General features: G+C 47.8%; 1 protein-coding gene across 3 annotated transcripts in view; it reads right to left on the minus strand.

Moving 5' to 3' along the window:
• Positions 1–9,886: 9,886 nt before the first annotated feature.
• LOC138284903 (transmembrane protein 200B-like) overlaps positions 9,887–17,854 on the minus strand; it is a 42,411-nt gene continuing 34,443 nt past the window's right edge. For 2 of the 3 annotated variants that reach the window (XM_069224173.1, XM_069224175.1), the window contains exon 2: positions 9,887–12,467. In XM_069224173.1, the coding sequence (XP_069080274.1) occupies positions 11,122–12,450 (1,329 nt within the window). In that variant the 5' untranslated portion in view covers positions 12,451–12,467 and the 3' untranslated portion in view covers positions 9,887–11,121. Of the gene's footprint in view, positions 12,468–15,809; positions 16,429–17,854 lie in introns of those variants that run through there. The other variant, XM_069224174.1, reaches the window with a different exon arrangement.

A 17,854-nucleotide genomic window follows, 5' to 3' on the forward strand; every position in this document is an offset into this window, starting at 1 on the left:
AAACCACCATACTCTCTCTTAACGTCCTTCAACTTCCCGCCCCACCCCTTATCCCTGCACCACCTCATGGCCTCACATAGCGCTCGCAGCATCTAGATTTCCATCTGCCTATGGCCTTTATTCTGGCCCAATCCCACCCCAAATGCGCCGCCGCTGTAGCTGCCCCAATTCTAAAGGAATGCGTACCAAAATCCATCGGTCTTTGACCTATCCTTCTCAGCGCCATCCTCAACACCTGCAAGAGCTGGTAGCTTGTGAGCTTTGCACCTTCCTTGTGTACAAACACTCCATTCTCCCCTGCCCCGCTTAACCTTTTTTTGAACACTTTCCATTCCCTCACTGGGAATGCTGCTACATTCCCCCCCTTGTCCAGCCATACCCATTTTCCTTTCCCCAACTGATCCGTCTTTGATCGCCTAAGCCAAATACCCAGCCTATCCCCATGCATGCAAACCTCCCTGACCTTGACCCCTACCATCTTGCCTACCCCCAACAATTCGGACACCCGGAATGCCCCAAAAAACATCCACACAATACAAAGGTGAAACAATGCCAACTCATACTCATCCCTACAACACACTTCTAACACATGCAAGATTTCCAAAAGTAATTCAAAAGTGATGGGCTCCCTGACTGCTTTACCCGACTCAGCCCTAACCCTACCCGAACCTTTTAACATTTTTCCCAACAAATCGTTACGCGCTGGATCAATACCAAAGAAATGTTTTCCGTAAAAGGAAACCCCTGCCAATTTACCTCCAATTGTCGCCGGGGATAAGCCCTCCTTAATCAGAAACAGCACAAAACGCAGCGCGCGTGCCTCAAGCTCCTGAGGTCCTTGTGACCAAAATTCACCTACACACAACTCAAAAGATTGAAACTCCAACCATGCAAGCCTGTAAGTCCGCCTTGTAGATACCGGTATGGACTTCTCCACCAGCCCCGTTATCATCATGCCCCCCACTCCCAAATGTCTGCTGGGACCGCAGTCTTGTTCCATTCCGCTCCTGGGGCCAATTCATGAAAACGCTGCCACTGTGAACGAGACAGGGAATCTGCAATCTCGTTATATATCTCGGGTATGTGTGCTGCTTTAAAAATCACATTTAACGATAAACAACGCAGCATAAAATGACGCAACAAGCGCAGTACCCTGAGATCCCTCACTCTCTGTCTATTCACCAACTCCACCACTGTCATATTGTCCACCTGAAATAGTACTGTCCGGTTAGCTAACTCCTGCCCCCAGACCTCCAGCGCCACTAATAGCGGCAAAAAACTCCAGAAAAGCAATACTCCTCCCTTGTTGCAACCATTGTTGGGGCCATTGCTCCGCGCACCACCTCCCCCTCAAAACAGGCCAAAACCAGAGGCCCCCGCTGCATCAGAAAAAATTTGAACTTGCCACACTGTGTCGGAGTCATTGAAAAACATGGATACTCCGTTAAAGTCTTTCAAAAATGCCTCCCACACCTTGATGTCCTCCCTCAAGGCCAACGAGATTCGTATCCTGTGATGCAGAAGCACAGCCCCTGACATGGCTAAGCCCAGTCGCCTACAAAAGGTCCTTCCACCCCTCACGACCCTGCAGGCAAAATTAAGGTAGCCCAATAGCCTTTGAGCCATCCGCAGATCCATCTTGTAAAGCACCCGTACCGTGGCCAAGAAATCCAGCATCTCCCCCACCTTCTGTGCTGGCAATCTGGCCACTAGAGGGTTGGAGTCCAGCTCTATGCCCAAAAAGGTTAATACGGTCAAAGGACCTTTGGTCTTTTCCAGTGCCAATGGCACCCCTGTCCATTGAGCTAGGCCCTGAAAAACCTCCAAAGCCCGCCTACAATCCCCGGAACCAGCTGTCCCTACAAAAAGAAAATCGTCCAGATAGTGAGTCACTGACCGATGGCCACTTGCTTCACAAAAACCCACTGTAGAAAAGTGCTAAAAGTTTCGAACAGCGCGCAGGAAATAGCACATCCCATAGGCAAAACCCTATCCACATACATGGCCCCATCCAGCTGCATTCCCAGGAGGTCAAAATCCACTAGGTGTATAGGCAGGAGCCTGAATGTCAAAATCCACTAGGTGTATAGGCAGGAGCCTGAATGCCGACTGAATGTCACATTTTGCCATCTCCGCCCCTTGCCCACACCTTCTAACCAACTGGATGGCATCGTCCACCGAGGCATAGACCACCTTCGTGTCCTCTGGTGCGATGAAGTCATTGATTGATGCCCCTTCTGGCCATGACAAATGGTGAATCAGCCGGAATTCTCCCTCTGTCTTTTTGGGCACGACTCCCAGAGGTGATATCATCAGTTGCATACTTGGCCAGTCGTAAAAGGGGCCTACTATTCTCCCAAGCGAGACCTCTTTTGCCAGTTTGTCTCTCACCACTTGTGGCTGCTCTTTTGCGGATCGCAAATTCTCCGCCCATCTTCTACACTGAGGACCTTGATATCCCACCCGAAAACCTTCTCTAAAACCCCACTCCAGCATCTTGGCCTTATCCTGATCTGGGGAAATACTCAACCAAGGCAGCAGAGTCTCTAGCCTAATTGGCGTAGGACCTCTTTGGCCCAGCAGCGTTTTGCGTGCCCAGTCCTCTGGCCGCCCTCCATTGTTCCGCTGGACTGGAGAGGGAAAAACATTGCGTGACTGGATGATGACCCCAGCACTTGGAGCAGTCATGTTTGAAACTGCACTGTTGCCATGAACAGAAGCCTTTGTTGAAATTCCAACAAGCCCCTGTGGTGGGCATTGGTGTCTTGTTACCCCCACGCGGGACGAGACTGAAAAGGCTTATAGACCACCGGCAAACCACTTGCTGTGTGCGTGGACGCTGAGGATTGAGCCGATGCCATCCATTGCATCCATAGCTCAGGGTCTACATCCCCCCAAGGCTTGTCGGGATTAACGCTCACTCTGGCCCTAAATTCCTCGTCGTAACTAAGCCATGCGAAACCTCCAAAATGCATCTGTGCCTTACGTATGATGTGCATATACTTGAAAAGCGCTATGGCTCTGTCCAGGTACTTTTCGCAATATATGCTCGCAAAAATAAAAAAAGCTGACGTCCAATTGTCCATCGTAATGGGTACCCTTGGCCTACGTGCTAACTCCCACTCTTCCTCCTTTGACCCTTCCTTTGCCTGGATGTCCCTGTGTAACAATTTAAAGACATCTACATACTCATGTTTCAAAATTTTTGTTTTAGTCTTGTCCGCCACGTGTGACCCCAGAGGCACGGCCAGGCCCATATACGGGAGCCGTTTCCACTGTCCCCCCCCTCCTTGTCTTCTGACCCTGCTATTTCCCCTGCCTTCTGTGTGACCGTCTCTGTACCCATCGTGGTTGAGACATCTTTTCCCTTAGCTGTGTCAACCTCCTTGCTCGCCCCGACCACGGCCGGAACCAAAACTGACCCGTCCCCCACACCAATGGATTTTCGCGTGCATGCGCCCTTGCCTACCGTCCCATCTCCCCAAACTGACCACCAGCCCCCTTTACCTTTTTCCATGGTCCTGAATGGCCTCGCCACCTTCCTCATTAAACCACCGCGCGCTACTGTGTGGCGCCCTCTAGATGTCCCCTCCGCTACCCCGGCATCCTGTAAAACAAAAACAGAAGAAGAAGTTGCGCCGCTCTTGCGCCTCGCCACCCCCCTGTGACACCGCTCACCTCTTCCTCCCGAAGCTCTCCTTCTTCCCATTCATCCCCTTCCTCATCATAATCAAGATCAATCTCCTCATCTCCCTCCCAATCACATCTCTTCGAGCCAAAGCCCTTGGGTTTCGCCGCAATCTCAGCTGTAGCTTCCTGACCCTCATGGCGCCAACCATCCGTGTCGTACCCCCGATCTCTCGGTGTAGAGAAGGCCGCCGAAGACCCCTCTATAACTTCCGACCAACGTGATGTGGCCGTATTGCGCCCCATTGGCATCTGCTTCTTTCTGCCTGCCTCAAATGCTGGCATTGATCTGCTTCCTCCCCCGTGACCGTGTGCGTCACTGGGGCTTACCGCGCCGGCCGCCCCTCTGGCCGCAAAAGCCTCCTGACCCCTCCCTGTGTCTAACTGCTGTACCCAAACCCAACTACCAGCTCCTGAGCTGGATGGCGGCAGCCCCCTAGCGTCACCAATTTCCCCAAGCCTTTTATTCGTCTCACAATTGGCCCCGTGTTCCTCCCGGTCCCTGCACAATTGAGCCCACCTGGCCTCTGTTTCCGCGACGGCCCTGCGTTGCTCCCTGATCCTAGCCTCAAAGTCCCAGGCCTCTGTGGGGCCCCAGCCTCCTAAAACGGTGGGGCCCATGGGAATGGCGTCCGATGCCCCCTCCACCTCTTTTGCCTTAAGGGTCTTGCCCACCTTGGGCACTGCTTTTGGTTTGGACGCTCCCCCCCTGCTCTTCGCTGCGTACTTCCCCTGTTTTTTAGCCAGGGCCCCCGTTGGGGGCGGGCCCCCCTTTTGGCAAGACAGATCCAATGGCACCCCAGCATTGTTGGGGGCCGGTAGGGGCTGCCCCTCTGGCTCCGTGTAAAATTCAGGGCCCACAGGCCCCCCCTGCACCATCTGTTCAAGTTGTGGCCCTTCAGGGTCATTAGTAAGGAGCCCGGCCCTTGGGGTCCCCTCAACCAAGTGGCCCCCATCCATCCCTTCCTCCGCCTGAAATTGGGGGCCTGGCGTGCCTCACGCTCGGTCCCCGGGGGTGCTAACCCGTTCATGGGCCCTCCCCTGCATCCGATGTAGGAGAATGGAAAGCAGCAATAACAGCCGCTATCCGGCACGACGCGGCACGTGCCGGCCGAGTCATCCCTACCCAGGCCTGGTCTAAGACCCCAGGCCTGAGGAGGTCAGAACGGCCAGCTTCGCCAAGTACGCGATGCGCGGCTTTCACCGCCTCGGCGTCATGGCTGGTTGCCATGGTGCCCATGCGGTAGTAGCGTCTCAAGCCGCGTCTGATTTCTTTTACAGCTGCGAAGCTGAAAAAAGCCTTGCGGCCCCTTCCGCACCCTGCGGCGTGCGCCGCAGTCTTTACCTGTATAATTTGGGGAAAGGAAAAAACTCCTGCAGCGGAGGCCTGCAGAGTTGCCCCCCGCAGTTGCCTTACCGCTACTTAATAATGGCAGGACGCGCCTGCCCTGCCACCTCGCTAATACCTGCTGGTCTTGTGGCCAAAAAGGGGGCGCACCTTCACCGGCCTACGACCCAGGAACAACCAAATTTTGCCCTGTCAAACAGTCGGCGCGGAAAGAGGTTGTTCCTTTCCCCCACCCCCCTTTTAAACCCTTCCCTAAATCCCTCCCCCACTTACCTGATACCCAATCCTGTCTCCTTCCCGTCACTTCCTTTCCCGAAAGAGCCCGCGGAGACACTAGAGCGGGACTCTCTTCTCTGCGGGCCCCTCCAATGCAACAAGCACCTGCAAAAGCACCAGCTATATCTTTGTTCTTTCAGACACAGGCAAAGGTCACATGGTCAAGTGGCAGCTGCTCCTGAACATAACCTGAGCCAGTGAAAGCACCCCTCCTGCCATAACCTGGAGCAATGTCAGATAAGAAAACAGAGTCAACTAAAGACGTAGGGCCTCATCCACAAAGAATTGTCATAGGGCAGCGCCCGAGTCATTTTGCGGCACTGCCCTGCGCCAATTTGAAAGGGCAGGAATGCACCGTACCTGCAAGATATGGTGCATTCCTGTCCTTTCAGCCAGCGCTGGTGCACAAACTGGAGCAGAGCACCAACGCAGGCACCCTTGCACCGCGGTGTAAGGGAGTCTGCGTTGTTGGCATTTTGTTTTTGTGCAGGAAGGTGCATCACAAGAGGCGTTCTCCTCTTTCTATGTGTGCTGCAGAACGCAGCACATGTGAGAAGAGGAAAAAACAAAGAGGAATGTAAATATTTCTGCTCTTTATGCCAGCTCTGGGGTGGTGTACGTTTTTGGCACTGCCCCAGATTTTCGCTATGTTGTAAATCTGGGGCAGTGTAAAAAAACATGGGTGTTGAGTGGAAACACCCACAGCAACACCCATGGCACCGATCCTCGGCGCAGTGTGAGGCAACGCAGCGACTTGAGCTGCGTTGCCTTACACCTTACAAGGCCATGCAGGATGGCTTTGAGTGGTATTGTAGATATGGATCTGCACTGAGCACCACAGGAGCGTCAAAGAAGTGACGCTTTGGTGGCACACTGGGGCTTGTAAATAAGTCCCATACGTCCTTGCTCTCCAGACAGTAAAGGAAGACTACCCTTTGACACTAAACAAAAACAACTTATGCAATTATGGACCTGTTGCAATACACAATTGCAGACTTTGCAGATGTAACTAATTTTTGGGGGTTGATCTTTCTGCTCTATATAACATTTAGGGATACATGGTGAACAGCGGAGTGAGGGGTTGTATTCTAGGGTTGCTTTTACAAACTAATAAAAGTGTACAGTTGCTGTCTAGTAGATGAGCTTTCACACTTGTACAAGGCCATGATGTCCTCACAGAAAACTTGATCAGGATGCTTAGAACCTCTGAGAGTGTTTGTCATTATTGGTAAGTTGTCTTTGACTGCCTCACACACAGAATCTTAAGGCATGGTGAAAGCACACAGGTAGACCTCTACAGAAGGCGTACCCATTCACCGTCAGCCTGATGGATACCGTGAAATCAGTGAAAACACAAAGATTTTGAGCCCATCCCACCCAGGGAACCAGGAAGAAGCCTTAATGAAGCCCAGGACTAGTGTTGCTATCTGGCCTATTTTAAACCGGTATGACTAGTATTTTAATGTCATGACCAGTACAAAAATTTGAAAAATCATCTAAAGCTGGTATTTTTATCTTTTATCGGTGCAGTAAATGTTAGAAGAAAAAAACTTTAAAATGTATTGTACAGTTGTCCTAATGACCACTGACTGATAATTAAACGAAGCAAAAGACAGATAGGGCATGTAAAAAAATGAAAACATATGATTTTATTTAAAGTTCTATTTAAGTATCATGTCCGGGCCTTTGCAGAAACTTAAAACCTTACAAATGGCTGGTATTTTTCAGTGGGAAAGGTGGCAACCCTAACCCGGATTGATGTAATTTATTGAGATTTTGCAGTTATCATTGTAGTCACTTTGGAGGTTAATCTTATGGTGATATATTTTATAACTGTTTGAACATATGTTCCTCCAATCAGGGGTGATGAACCTCCTTCACCGTCACAATTACTACTATTGTCAGTAAACAGTCACTGTCCCTCTAGCGCCGGGCTCCTTCAGTTGTTGTATCTATGGGTCATATTAACAACTTCTTGAACCAATATTTGTAGCTTTTAGGAGCCATCTTTAAAACTATTTTGGTTTGCTATTTGGAGCCACATTTTCATGCCTTTTTATTGTTCTGCGTCTTGGAATTAAACCAACAGTTATTTTGGTGTCATGTTTGAGACATGTTCTACTTACAGGCCCGATAGGTCATTTTACAGGTATTTTAGTATTATTGGTGCTGAAAGTTCTGTGATAATATTCACACGAAAAACTCACAAATATATAGAGGTTCCATAACAGGTAACTGTGAAATATAGGAACTTATTACATATGTTAACTGTTATGGGGCATATTCACTTATTGTATATCATATTATATGAAGCAGTAGTAGAGTACTACTACTCATGTACTACAAAATGCTATTCACTAACCTACAGGTGGAGAGCTCTGCCTCGCCTGTCTTTTATATGTGGCAATCTCCACTAAATTGGCAGATATCTCCACACACATAGGTATAAGCTTTAGTAGTAAATGTAGGAGGGAGTAGGGGGGTGGTTGGAAAATGGGAACTCCTTACTGCAATACAAGAGTTAGGAGGGATAAACTGTATAATAATGGGCCATGATTGTAAACAGAATATTCAGCTTTTGATTAACTTCCAGGAAGAGATGTCCACTTAAGCAGTGGCTGATGGTGAAACTCTAGAAAGTGCGCTGGCGCTGTCATTATCTGAATGCACTGACATGCTTTACGGCAAAGTAGCTGTAGAAAAGGAAATACGACTCAATTTAGGCTGCCCATTGCTTTAATTCACAATAATGATGCCAAACCGATGTCATATCACTTTATGCCTGTGAAATATGGGGATTCAAACACCACTTTTTGTGGGAAAAGTGCTCAAGCATATATATGTGTATATCAACATGTGGTCTGTATTCATAAGTATCTTTGGGGTGATATGTGTGGTTATCCAGGGCTCATGTATACTGTATTCTCAATAAAACTAATTTCTTATAGCATTACTCCTATTTTTTAGTACTATTTACATCATTACTTAGTTATTACATCGTAATATTTAATTCTGTCTTGGAGTGAGGCAATGCTTATTTTGGATCATTAATTAAAGCTAATTGGTGTTAAATTTATACCTCGTTTAAACTTCTAGTTGTAGAACGACTGGTATAAAAATTACAGAATGACCAGAGAATTTTGGCGCTAATTGTAGTCTGTTTGGCAGCACAGGTGCATATATTAGTTGCACTGTATCTCATTAGTTCTGAATTGAATTTGCTGGTGGTTTTCAAAGTTGAGGCCTTTTTTAAACTTAACTTTGCAATGTTTGCAACATTTTTCCCTTTGGAGTATCCACATGAAAACATAGGGCCTCATTTACAATTTCTTGGTGCAAGGCGGTGTTGTAAGGCTTCTTGTTGCGTTGCCCTGCATCACAAAGAAAGGGCAGGAATGTGCCGTATTAATGACATACAGCACATTTTCTTCTGCCTATGTATGCTGCAGAATCACACATCGAAATAGGGAAAAAAGAAGAAAAATAAAGTTACTTCTCATTGTTACGTCTCTTCTAGGGAGTCACACAGTTTTGACACTTTTCAGATTTACAGATTCTTGTAAATCTGGGAATGTGTCAAAACCCCTGGGTGTTGCATAGGAAAACCCACCACAGTGCCAATGGAAGGCCTCCTTGAGGTAGAGTAAGCCACCAGAGGGTGGCTTTGTGTCTCCTCATCGATATGATTGACAGGCATGTGACATCTGAGCATCATAAAAAGTGAGGCGCAGGCTTCTTGTCAATGAGGCCCTGAGACGTTAGCGAAAATTTGTCTATATTCCTTTTCACATAAAGGAAAAGGCTCTGCAAAGAGATGCTTCATAGGAAACACTTAGGCCGTCATTAAATTTGAGATGAAATCCTAATTCGAATGATAAATGCCATTAACATCCAAATCAGGATTATGCAGTAGAATAATTTATTAATTTGCATTTTAAAATGTAGAAAAATTAACAAAAATCTTTTTTTAATTTCATTAATGTATGTTTTTATATTTGTAGATTATACTTTTTGTTAATTAAAAAAACTTTGATACGTATTTTAGGAATAACATTAAATTATGTGCATTCATGGACAAATTTTATGTTTTGAACGGCTTACTAGATTTCATCATTTTTGTCATTTTAATAATAAAGCCATAATTCGTCTTAGAAAAAAATAGGGTACTAAAATGTCGGATTTTTGACGTATATATAACACTGGAGATCTTTATTTTCTGTTTGACGTTGCAGGTTGAGAGTACATTTCGACAACACCACTTTAGCTGGTTTCAGTGCTATACAAGCGCAGACCCTATTAAACTTACCTCCAGGGAGTGATACAACCTCGGGTGGGTGGCCAGCACTATCATTGATTTGAGATAGAGACTGAGACAGGGACAGGGAGGATTCTTGGCAGGGATGTGGCAGGCTCAGTCAGCCTGTGGCTAGGTGTCCCACTGCAGCTCAAGTCTCCCTTACCTGACAGGAGGTGTCTCCACACCCCATTGGACAGCTCATGTCTGGGTGTCTGTATATGCCAGACTTAATAGGTTCGTCATGAAAATACTGAGAAAAAATCATTTGCACATCATCCCATGTTACTTTTTTGTTTATTGAATAAAAAAACACATTTTCCAAAAAATAAAATAAAATCTGCATTTCCTGCACCTGGCGCACATTGTCCATACATTTGCCCTTCTGCCCTAAAGCTGCCTGTACACAGAGTGCAAAGTGAGGTGTGGTGCCCAGGCACTTTAGCATCAAAAAATGTTCCACCACCTCAGCGCCCAGTGTGAACTGGGCAATTAAAGACGGTAAAGTTTCTGCTCACCCTGCACTTTAGTTGAGGATATTTTCTTGCAACAGGCATGGGGGATATTTTATATCACGTGTCTCAGTTGAAACCTTTACTTTTCTCGTTCGTTGTACTCTGAGACTTCTGGTTCTGGCTTGCTAGGGAAACAGATCACACGGCAGGGATGCATCAGATTGGAAAAAGGGAGACATGACCTGATTCAAAAGATGTTTCTAAGCCTTGGAGCTCCATAGCCTTCTGAAACCTGCATCTAGGTAGGTGTTTACCTGACAGGCAAAAGCAATGGCACTCCCCACATGTTAGACCCCCTTGCAAACCCGCCTCCTCATCTCTCCTTTCCCCTTCACTGAAATTCTTTGTGGTGGTCATAGCTTGAAGTACTTCTTCACGGGCCCCTTCGCCCCCTGACCGGCAGACAATAGTGTTGGAACAAGCTAATTATTTTCTCGTTCGTGAATTTAACTCTTTAACTTGGATTCTCTAAAGGGCAGGGACCCTTGAGCATTGCACTTGAGGGTACTTGATGTCCGCCTGCGTACCTGACATCTCACTATCTATTGCACGGCATGGCTATGTTAGGTGTACACCACAAAGTACATACTGTTTACATCATTTCAGATATTATAAATTATAACAGTAATAGAGCAGGTACAAGTGTCAGACTTCAAAATGTCCTTGCAAGGAGGTTCGTACTGAAAGGAGACTTTAGCAGCAAAGATCTGGGATGAGCGCCCTTTGTTCTGTAGAAATCAGTCATTGAGCAGCCAAATGTTGGCGACTATAAGGCGCTGGGGTCTCGTTGGCCAGACTAAGGGCCTGATTACAACTTTGGAGGAGGTGTTAATCCGCACCCAAAAGATACGGTAAAGTGACGGATATACCACCAGCCGTATTACAAGTCCATTATATCATATGGAACTCGTAGTACGGCTGGTGGTATATCCGTCACTTTACCGTCACTTTTGGGACAGATTAACACCTCCTCCAAAGTTGTAATCAGGCCCTAAGTCTTCCTAAACCATGTGCCCAATGGTCTCTTGGCTGATTGTGCCTTTGCATATTGTTGGCTCAGACTGTTTCATGAAGGTTTCTTCTACCTCATTTCCGTTATCCAGTTTGTTGTACCCAATGAAGTTAATGTGGTCTAGTCGCGGCCAACTGCGGTTCCTCCGCTGCTGTGGATTAGTCACCAGTCTGATACCCTGACGGCCCAGGTCGAACGACTTGGAATGCCCCACGTTATTCAGATGCATGTCGGAGCTGTATGCCCTCTTAGCACATTCCGGGGAAAGAAACCCTGATCCCAGTGGTTTGGAGGGTGCAACGTTGTCCACGTCTATAACAACGTGACTTCCATCAAGCTCATCCTCTTTTGAAGAATGGCGTATCCTGGGAAGAATATTCCAGGAATATCTCGCACTATGCTCTGTTGATTTTGAGTTGTTTGGTTCTCCCTTGTTGGCCAACTGGGCAACATCTGGACTTTCAACGATGCAGTTGTTAACCTTAATGACTGGAGGAGATACGAGGTTTGCTGAAGATGAGACTCTCCTCCCTGCAGCTCCATGCTTCGCAGGAAGACAGATATTCCCATGGAGGGAGTTGCTGGAATCAGAGTACACGCTACGGAGAGAAATGGATGGAGAAATACCATTGTGGTGAAGCAACAGTGCTGGTGTCTGAAGTCCATATGAACCGCAGCACTCTGCCCACTTGTGTATGGGACTTGTGCAGGGCTGAGGGACGCAAGAAGGCAAATCAATGTCATGAAAGACTTCCTCAGGCCCAGACTGAAGTTGAGGCATGTCAGTCTTTTGCTGACAGTATTTGAGGTCCCCACTGGAGTCGCAAGGAAGGCCAACCGCCATGGAATACAAATTCTTCTGCACTAATAGCCTGGTCTCCATGTCCCTGTTCTCATACAACATGGTATTGGCGCAGATGAAAATAAACAACCCTACTCCCATGATGACAGGACCAATCAGCTTGAGCCTGTCTGTGTGTGGCAGGCTGCGGGACTGTACCGTGGCAGATGACTTAGCTTCTGGAACTTGGCTGGAGTTCGCAGGCACATCACTAGGTGTCCCACTGTGAGCACGCTGAGGCCAGTAGCCAATGACAGCAATAGTCATGCCCAATAATACCACGGAGATCCCGAAAATGACAAAGGCTCCTGAAGTCGACCTCATTCTGAGCTTTCCCTTGAGAGGAGCATCAGCAGCTGGAGGGTGCCTTAGCCGTCGAAGGTGGTGCAGGAAACGGGGACTCAGGCGCGTGGAGATCGGCTTTGAGGAATCTTGGGTTTTTGCAGGCTCGGCAGGAGTGGGATCGACAACAGCCATGGTGCTATGGGTTCATTCTGGAAAGAGAACAAAAAGAGGATTTAGCTCTGGATGAAAGTGCCTGAACAGAGAGAAGTGTCTTCCCCAGCTAATGTACAAATGAATGACGTCACGCCAGCCAAAGCAACATCACATGATATCAGATGAAGACATACGCATTGGGGATGTGCCTTTTGGTATGTTAAGATGAATGTCCACATAGGCACGTAGAAAACTATTTCTGGCACTCTCTCCATAAAGTTTACATTTTCAGAACTAACATTAGTATTTGTACATTGTCTTAGTACAAGCGACCCGCCACAATACATATGCATAGATGCAGATTAGGGGCCGTATTTATACTTTTTGACGCAAAACTGCGCTAACGCAGTTTTGCGTCAAAAAGTTTAGCGCCGGCTAACGCCATTCTGAAGCGCCATGCGGGCGCCGTATTTATTGAATGGCGTTAGCCGGCGCAAGCAGACCGGCGCTGCCTGGTGTGCGCGAGAAAAACCACGTACACCAGGCAGCGCCGGCGTAGGGGGAAAATGGCGCATGGGCGTCTTAAAATGGGGCAAGTCAGGTTACGTCGAAAAAATCATCGTAACCCGACTTGCGCCATTTATTTTCGACGCCCATCCCCCATCAACATGACTCCTATCATTGTAAAGATAGGAGTCATGCCCCCTTGCCCAATGGCCATGCCCAGGGGACTTCTGTCCCCTGGGCATGGTCATTGGGCATAGTGGCATGTAGGGGGGCACAAATCAGGCCCCCCTATGCCACAAAAAAAAAAAAAAATACTTACCTGAACTTACCTTAATGTCCATGGGATGGGTCCCTCCGTCCTTGGGTGTCCTCCTGTGGTGGGCAAGGGTGGCAGGGGGGGTCCCTGGGGGCAGGGGAGGGCACTCTGGGCTCATTTTGAGCCCACTTGTCCCTTAACGCCATCCCTGACCCAGGCGTTAAAAAGCGGCGCAAATGCGCCGTTTTTGGCCACGCCCACTCCCGGGCGTCATTTTTGCCCGGGAGTATAAATACCACGTAAAGGCCTGGGAGTCATTTTTTAAGACGGGAACGCCTCCCTTGCATATCATTAACGCAAGGAAGGGGTTCACGCTAAAAAATGACGCACATTCCGGGAACTTTGGCGCTAAACGCGTCTAGCGCCAAAGTATAAATATGGCGTTAGTTTTGCGTCGAATTTGCGTCGAAAAAAACGACGCAAATTCGGCGCAACCAGAGTATAAATATGCCCCTAGGTGTGCAGTTTGTGTGTTTGTCGATGCTCAGAGTTGGGGTGCCTAAGCCTTCTTTTAGCATACAGCTGACCCACTGAAACAAGAATTGTCTGCACTTTGTGTGGACATGTTTCTTCAAAACAGGTCTTATCCGAATGCTTTTCTTCCAGACAGACCCCAAACATGGGGGTTTGTCTTCGGAAAAAAGGCATTACCTACTGTCTTCCAAGCAATGTGTTTTTTTCATAACACGTGAGGATAATTTATTAACTTTTACTTTCCTGTACTGCCTTGGTTTACATGGTCGACACAAAAAGGAAAAATGTAATCGGAAGTGATGTCACGTGAGGTGCCCTAATAGCTACATCCCTCCGATTCTATTCTTGCAGGCCTTGGGATTTCCCAATGCTAGCAGTGGCTCCGCCATGCAGAAGACTATGGGGCATATTTACAAGAAATTGGCGCATCATAGAAGATGCGCCACTTTTCTTGCGGCCCACGGCACCTAACAACACCATGGTAGCGCCATATTTATGATACTGTCGTTAGGCCAATAGCGTCAGATTTTTTTGCGCTATTGTGGAGCTTTGCTGCACTAGCGTCAAAAATGTTGACGCTAATGCAGCAAAGTGCAAGGAGGTCCATAGGTTATTTTAGGTGTGCTATTTTAATGCCTGCTTTGAGCAGGCGTTAAAAATTACACCAAAAATGGCGCAGTGAAATCTTGTAAATTTCACTGCACCATTTTTGTGGGCCTCCTAGCACCGGAACACCCCCCTTGCATACATTATGCCTGGCACAGGCATAATGTTGTGCCAGGGGTTGCAAAGTGGAGCAATTAATGCATTTTCACCACTTTGTAAATATGGCACAGCAAAAATGCCTCATTAGCACAGAAAAATTACACTAATGTGGCGCAAGGAGGCTCTAGGACTTGTAAATATGCCCCTATGTTTGCCAAATCTCTAAATGAGGTGGGAACCGAGACGTGGTCGGATTTTTTGAAGGTGTCTCAATATAATTCTCCTCATGATGAAGACTTTAGTCCCTTAGACTCCCTGAAGGGAGCTGATGCCAATTCTGTCGTACAACAGCACCCTTGTAATGCGCACTATCTGCAGAGCAGACAGTGTGCATTCTGGGGATGCTGGCAGTGTAGGGGCTCCCCTGTGGTTCCCAGCACTGGCTTTCCGTTAGCCTTTCCATGGTGGTGAAACCGCCATGGAAAGGCTGGCGGAAAGTGGACTCGTGATCAGCACAGCGGTGCTTCTATGGACACCCCCGTGGCCACCCATGACTCTGACCACCGCAACCCCATTGGGATCTGTAATCCTGGCAGTGGCGGCAATCGCCTGGCGGTCTTACCGTTAGGGTTGTAATCTGGTGGTCAGAAAGCCAGGAGTACTGCAGTCTGACCGCCACTGCGAGTTTGGCGGTGTTAAGACCACCAAACGTGTAATGAGGCCCTTAGTGTTGGAGATGAACCATTGCATGGATGCAGGCTTCCAATAGGCGCACGCTCTTAGTGTATGTGCACATCCTCAGTATGAGTGCATAGTCTCAGTATGAGAGCATACACACATTAAACATGCATAGACTTAGAAAAGATTTTAGAACAAGTCTAGTTGCACACCTTAGTGCAGGTGTATCGTTTCAACAAAGAGCAAAATCCTCATTTCAGGGGTACAAGCCCAATGTAAGTGAAGTATCTAACAGTAGAATCATGGCATCAATGCCGATTGATAGTCTCAATGTAGATGCACGCTGTCTGTTAGAAATGGGGTCCCTGGTTGACAGTCAGGTTACCCCCTGTTCAAGCAAAGACCCTCACTCTAGTCAGGGTAAAAGAGAATCACCCTCAGCTAACCCCTGCTTACCCCCTTGGTAGCTTGGCAGAGCAGTAGGCTTAACCTCAGAGTGCTAGGCGTAAAGTATTTGTACCAACACACACAGTAACTCAATGAAAACACTACAAAATGACACAACACAGGTTTAGAAAAATAGGAAATATTTATCTAAACAAAACAAGACCAAAACGACAAAAATCCACCATACACAAGTCAAGTTATTAATTAAAAATCAAAAAGAGTCTTTAAGTAGTTTTAAAAACACACTAGCGCTGCTAGAGTGAAAATGTACCTGGTGTGCGTCAAAAATAACCCCGCACGGGCGGGCGTGCGTCGAAAATAACTCCGCACTGCGGTACTCGAGTCAAAAATCCAGCCGCACAATGAGTCGAAGGTCCAGCCGCGCAGGTTGCGATCTCCCAGCCTCCGTCAGCGATGCTGCGCGTCGTTTCTCCTGCTCCGTGCGTCGATTCTTCGGTCGCGTTTCCTGCGAATGTCGTTTCTCAGCTGCGGAGCGGGCGGCGCGTCGTTTTTCAGCCGCAGATCGGATTCGCGTCGATCTTTTCCCCGCAAGGCGCTCTGTGCGTGGATTTTCTTGTCTTTAGGCTGCCAGCTTCTCCTTTCAGGGTCCCAGGAACTGGATGGGCACCACAGGGCAGAGTAGGAGTCTCTCCAGAGGCTCCAGGTGCTGGCAGAGAGAAGTCTTTGCTGTCCCTGAGACTTCAAACAACAGGAGGCAAGCTCTAGATCAAGCCCTTGGAGATTTCTTCTCAAGATGGAAGGCACACAAAGTCCAGTCTTTGCCCTCTTACTCTGGCAGAAGCAGCACTGCAGGAAAGCTCCACAAAGCACAGTCACAGGCAGGGCAGCACTTCCTCCTCAGCTAACAGCTCTTCTCCAGGCAGAGGTTCCTCTTGATTCCAGAAGTGTTTCTAAAGTCTGTAGATTTGGGTGCCCTTCTTATACCCATTTTAGTCTTTGAAGTCACCTTTCTTCAAAGGGGACTCACACCTACTTGTGAAATCCTGCCTTGCCCAGGCAAGGCCTCAGACACACACCAGGGGGTTGGAGCCGGCATTGTTAGAGGCAGGCACAGTCCTTTCAGATGAGAGTGACCACTCCACCCCTCCCTCCTAGCAGAGATGGCTAATCAGGAAATGCAGGTTACACCCCAGCTCCCTTTGTGTCACTGTCTGGTGTGAGGTGAAAAACAACCCAACTGTCAAACTGACCCAGACAGGGAATCCACAAACAAGGCAGAGTCACAGAATGGTTTAAGCAAGAAAATGCTCACTTTCTAAAAGTGGCATTTTCAAACGCACAATCTTAAAATCAACTTTACTAAAAGATGTACAGTATTTTTAAATTGTGAGCTCAGGGACCCCAAACTCCACATGTCCATCTACTCTCTAGGGGAATCTACGCTTTAATCATATTTAAAGGTAGCCCCCATATTATCCTATGAGAGAGACAGTTCTTGCAACAGTGAAAAACGAATTTAGTAGTATTTCACTGTCAGGACATATAAACCACATTACTATATGTCCTACCTTATCCATACACTGCACCCTGCCCTTGGGGCTACCTAGGGCCTACCTTAGGGGTGCCTTACATGTAAGAAAAGGGAAGGTTTAGGCCTGGCAAGTGGGTACACTTGCCAAGTCGAATTTACAGTGTAACAATACACACACAGACACTGCAGTGGCAGGTCTGAGACATGATTACAGAGCTACTTATGTGGGTGGCACAACCAGTGCTGCAGGCCCACTAGTAGCATTTGATTTACAGGCCCTGGGCACCTCTAGTGCACTTTACTAGGGACTTACTAGTAAATCAAATATGCCAATCATGGATAAACCAATCACATACAATTTCACACAGAGAGCATATGCACTTTAGCACTGGTTAGCAGTGGGAAAGTGCTCAGAGTTCAAAAGCCAACAGCGACAGGTCAGAAAAAAATAGGAGGCAGGAGGCAAAAAGACTGGGGATGACCCTGCATAAGCAAAAGTCCAACACGACCCCCTACCAGCCTAAAGCCAGGGGAGAACAATCAATACCTTGATGTACTTCCCTGATTGGGGCGATAGAACAAGGACCCAGGCCCACAACAGCAGGGGCATGTTCCAGTTCTACGCCTTCCTGACTCCAGTTGGATCCCTCTGTCCATACTCTCAGGGCCCACTAAGCTAACCATGGGGAACCCTTCTCCACATCTACAGACACCATCTGTGCAGCACCTAACTTTACTTTGCTCACAGATTAATTGCAATGGGCAGATAGTACCACCAGGGCCAACACAGTGGTGTTGCCCACTCCACCCCCGGGGTGTGACTC

Source organism: Pleurodeles waltl, chromosome 3_1 (assembly GCF_031143425.1).
Source record: "Pleurodeles waltl isolate 20211129_DDA chromosome 3_1, aPleWal1.hap1.20221129, whole genome shotgun sequence".
Lineage (NCBI taxonomy): Eukaryota > Metazoa > Chordata > Amphibia > Caudata > Salamandridae > Pleurodeles > Pleurodeles waltl.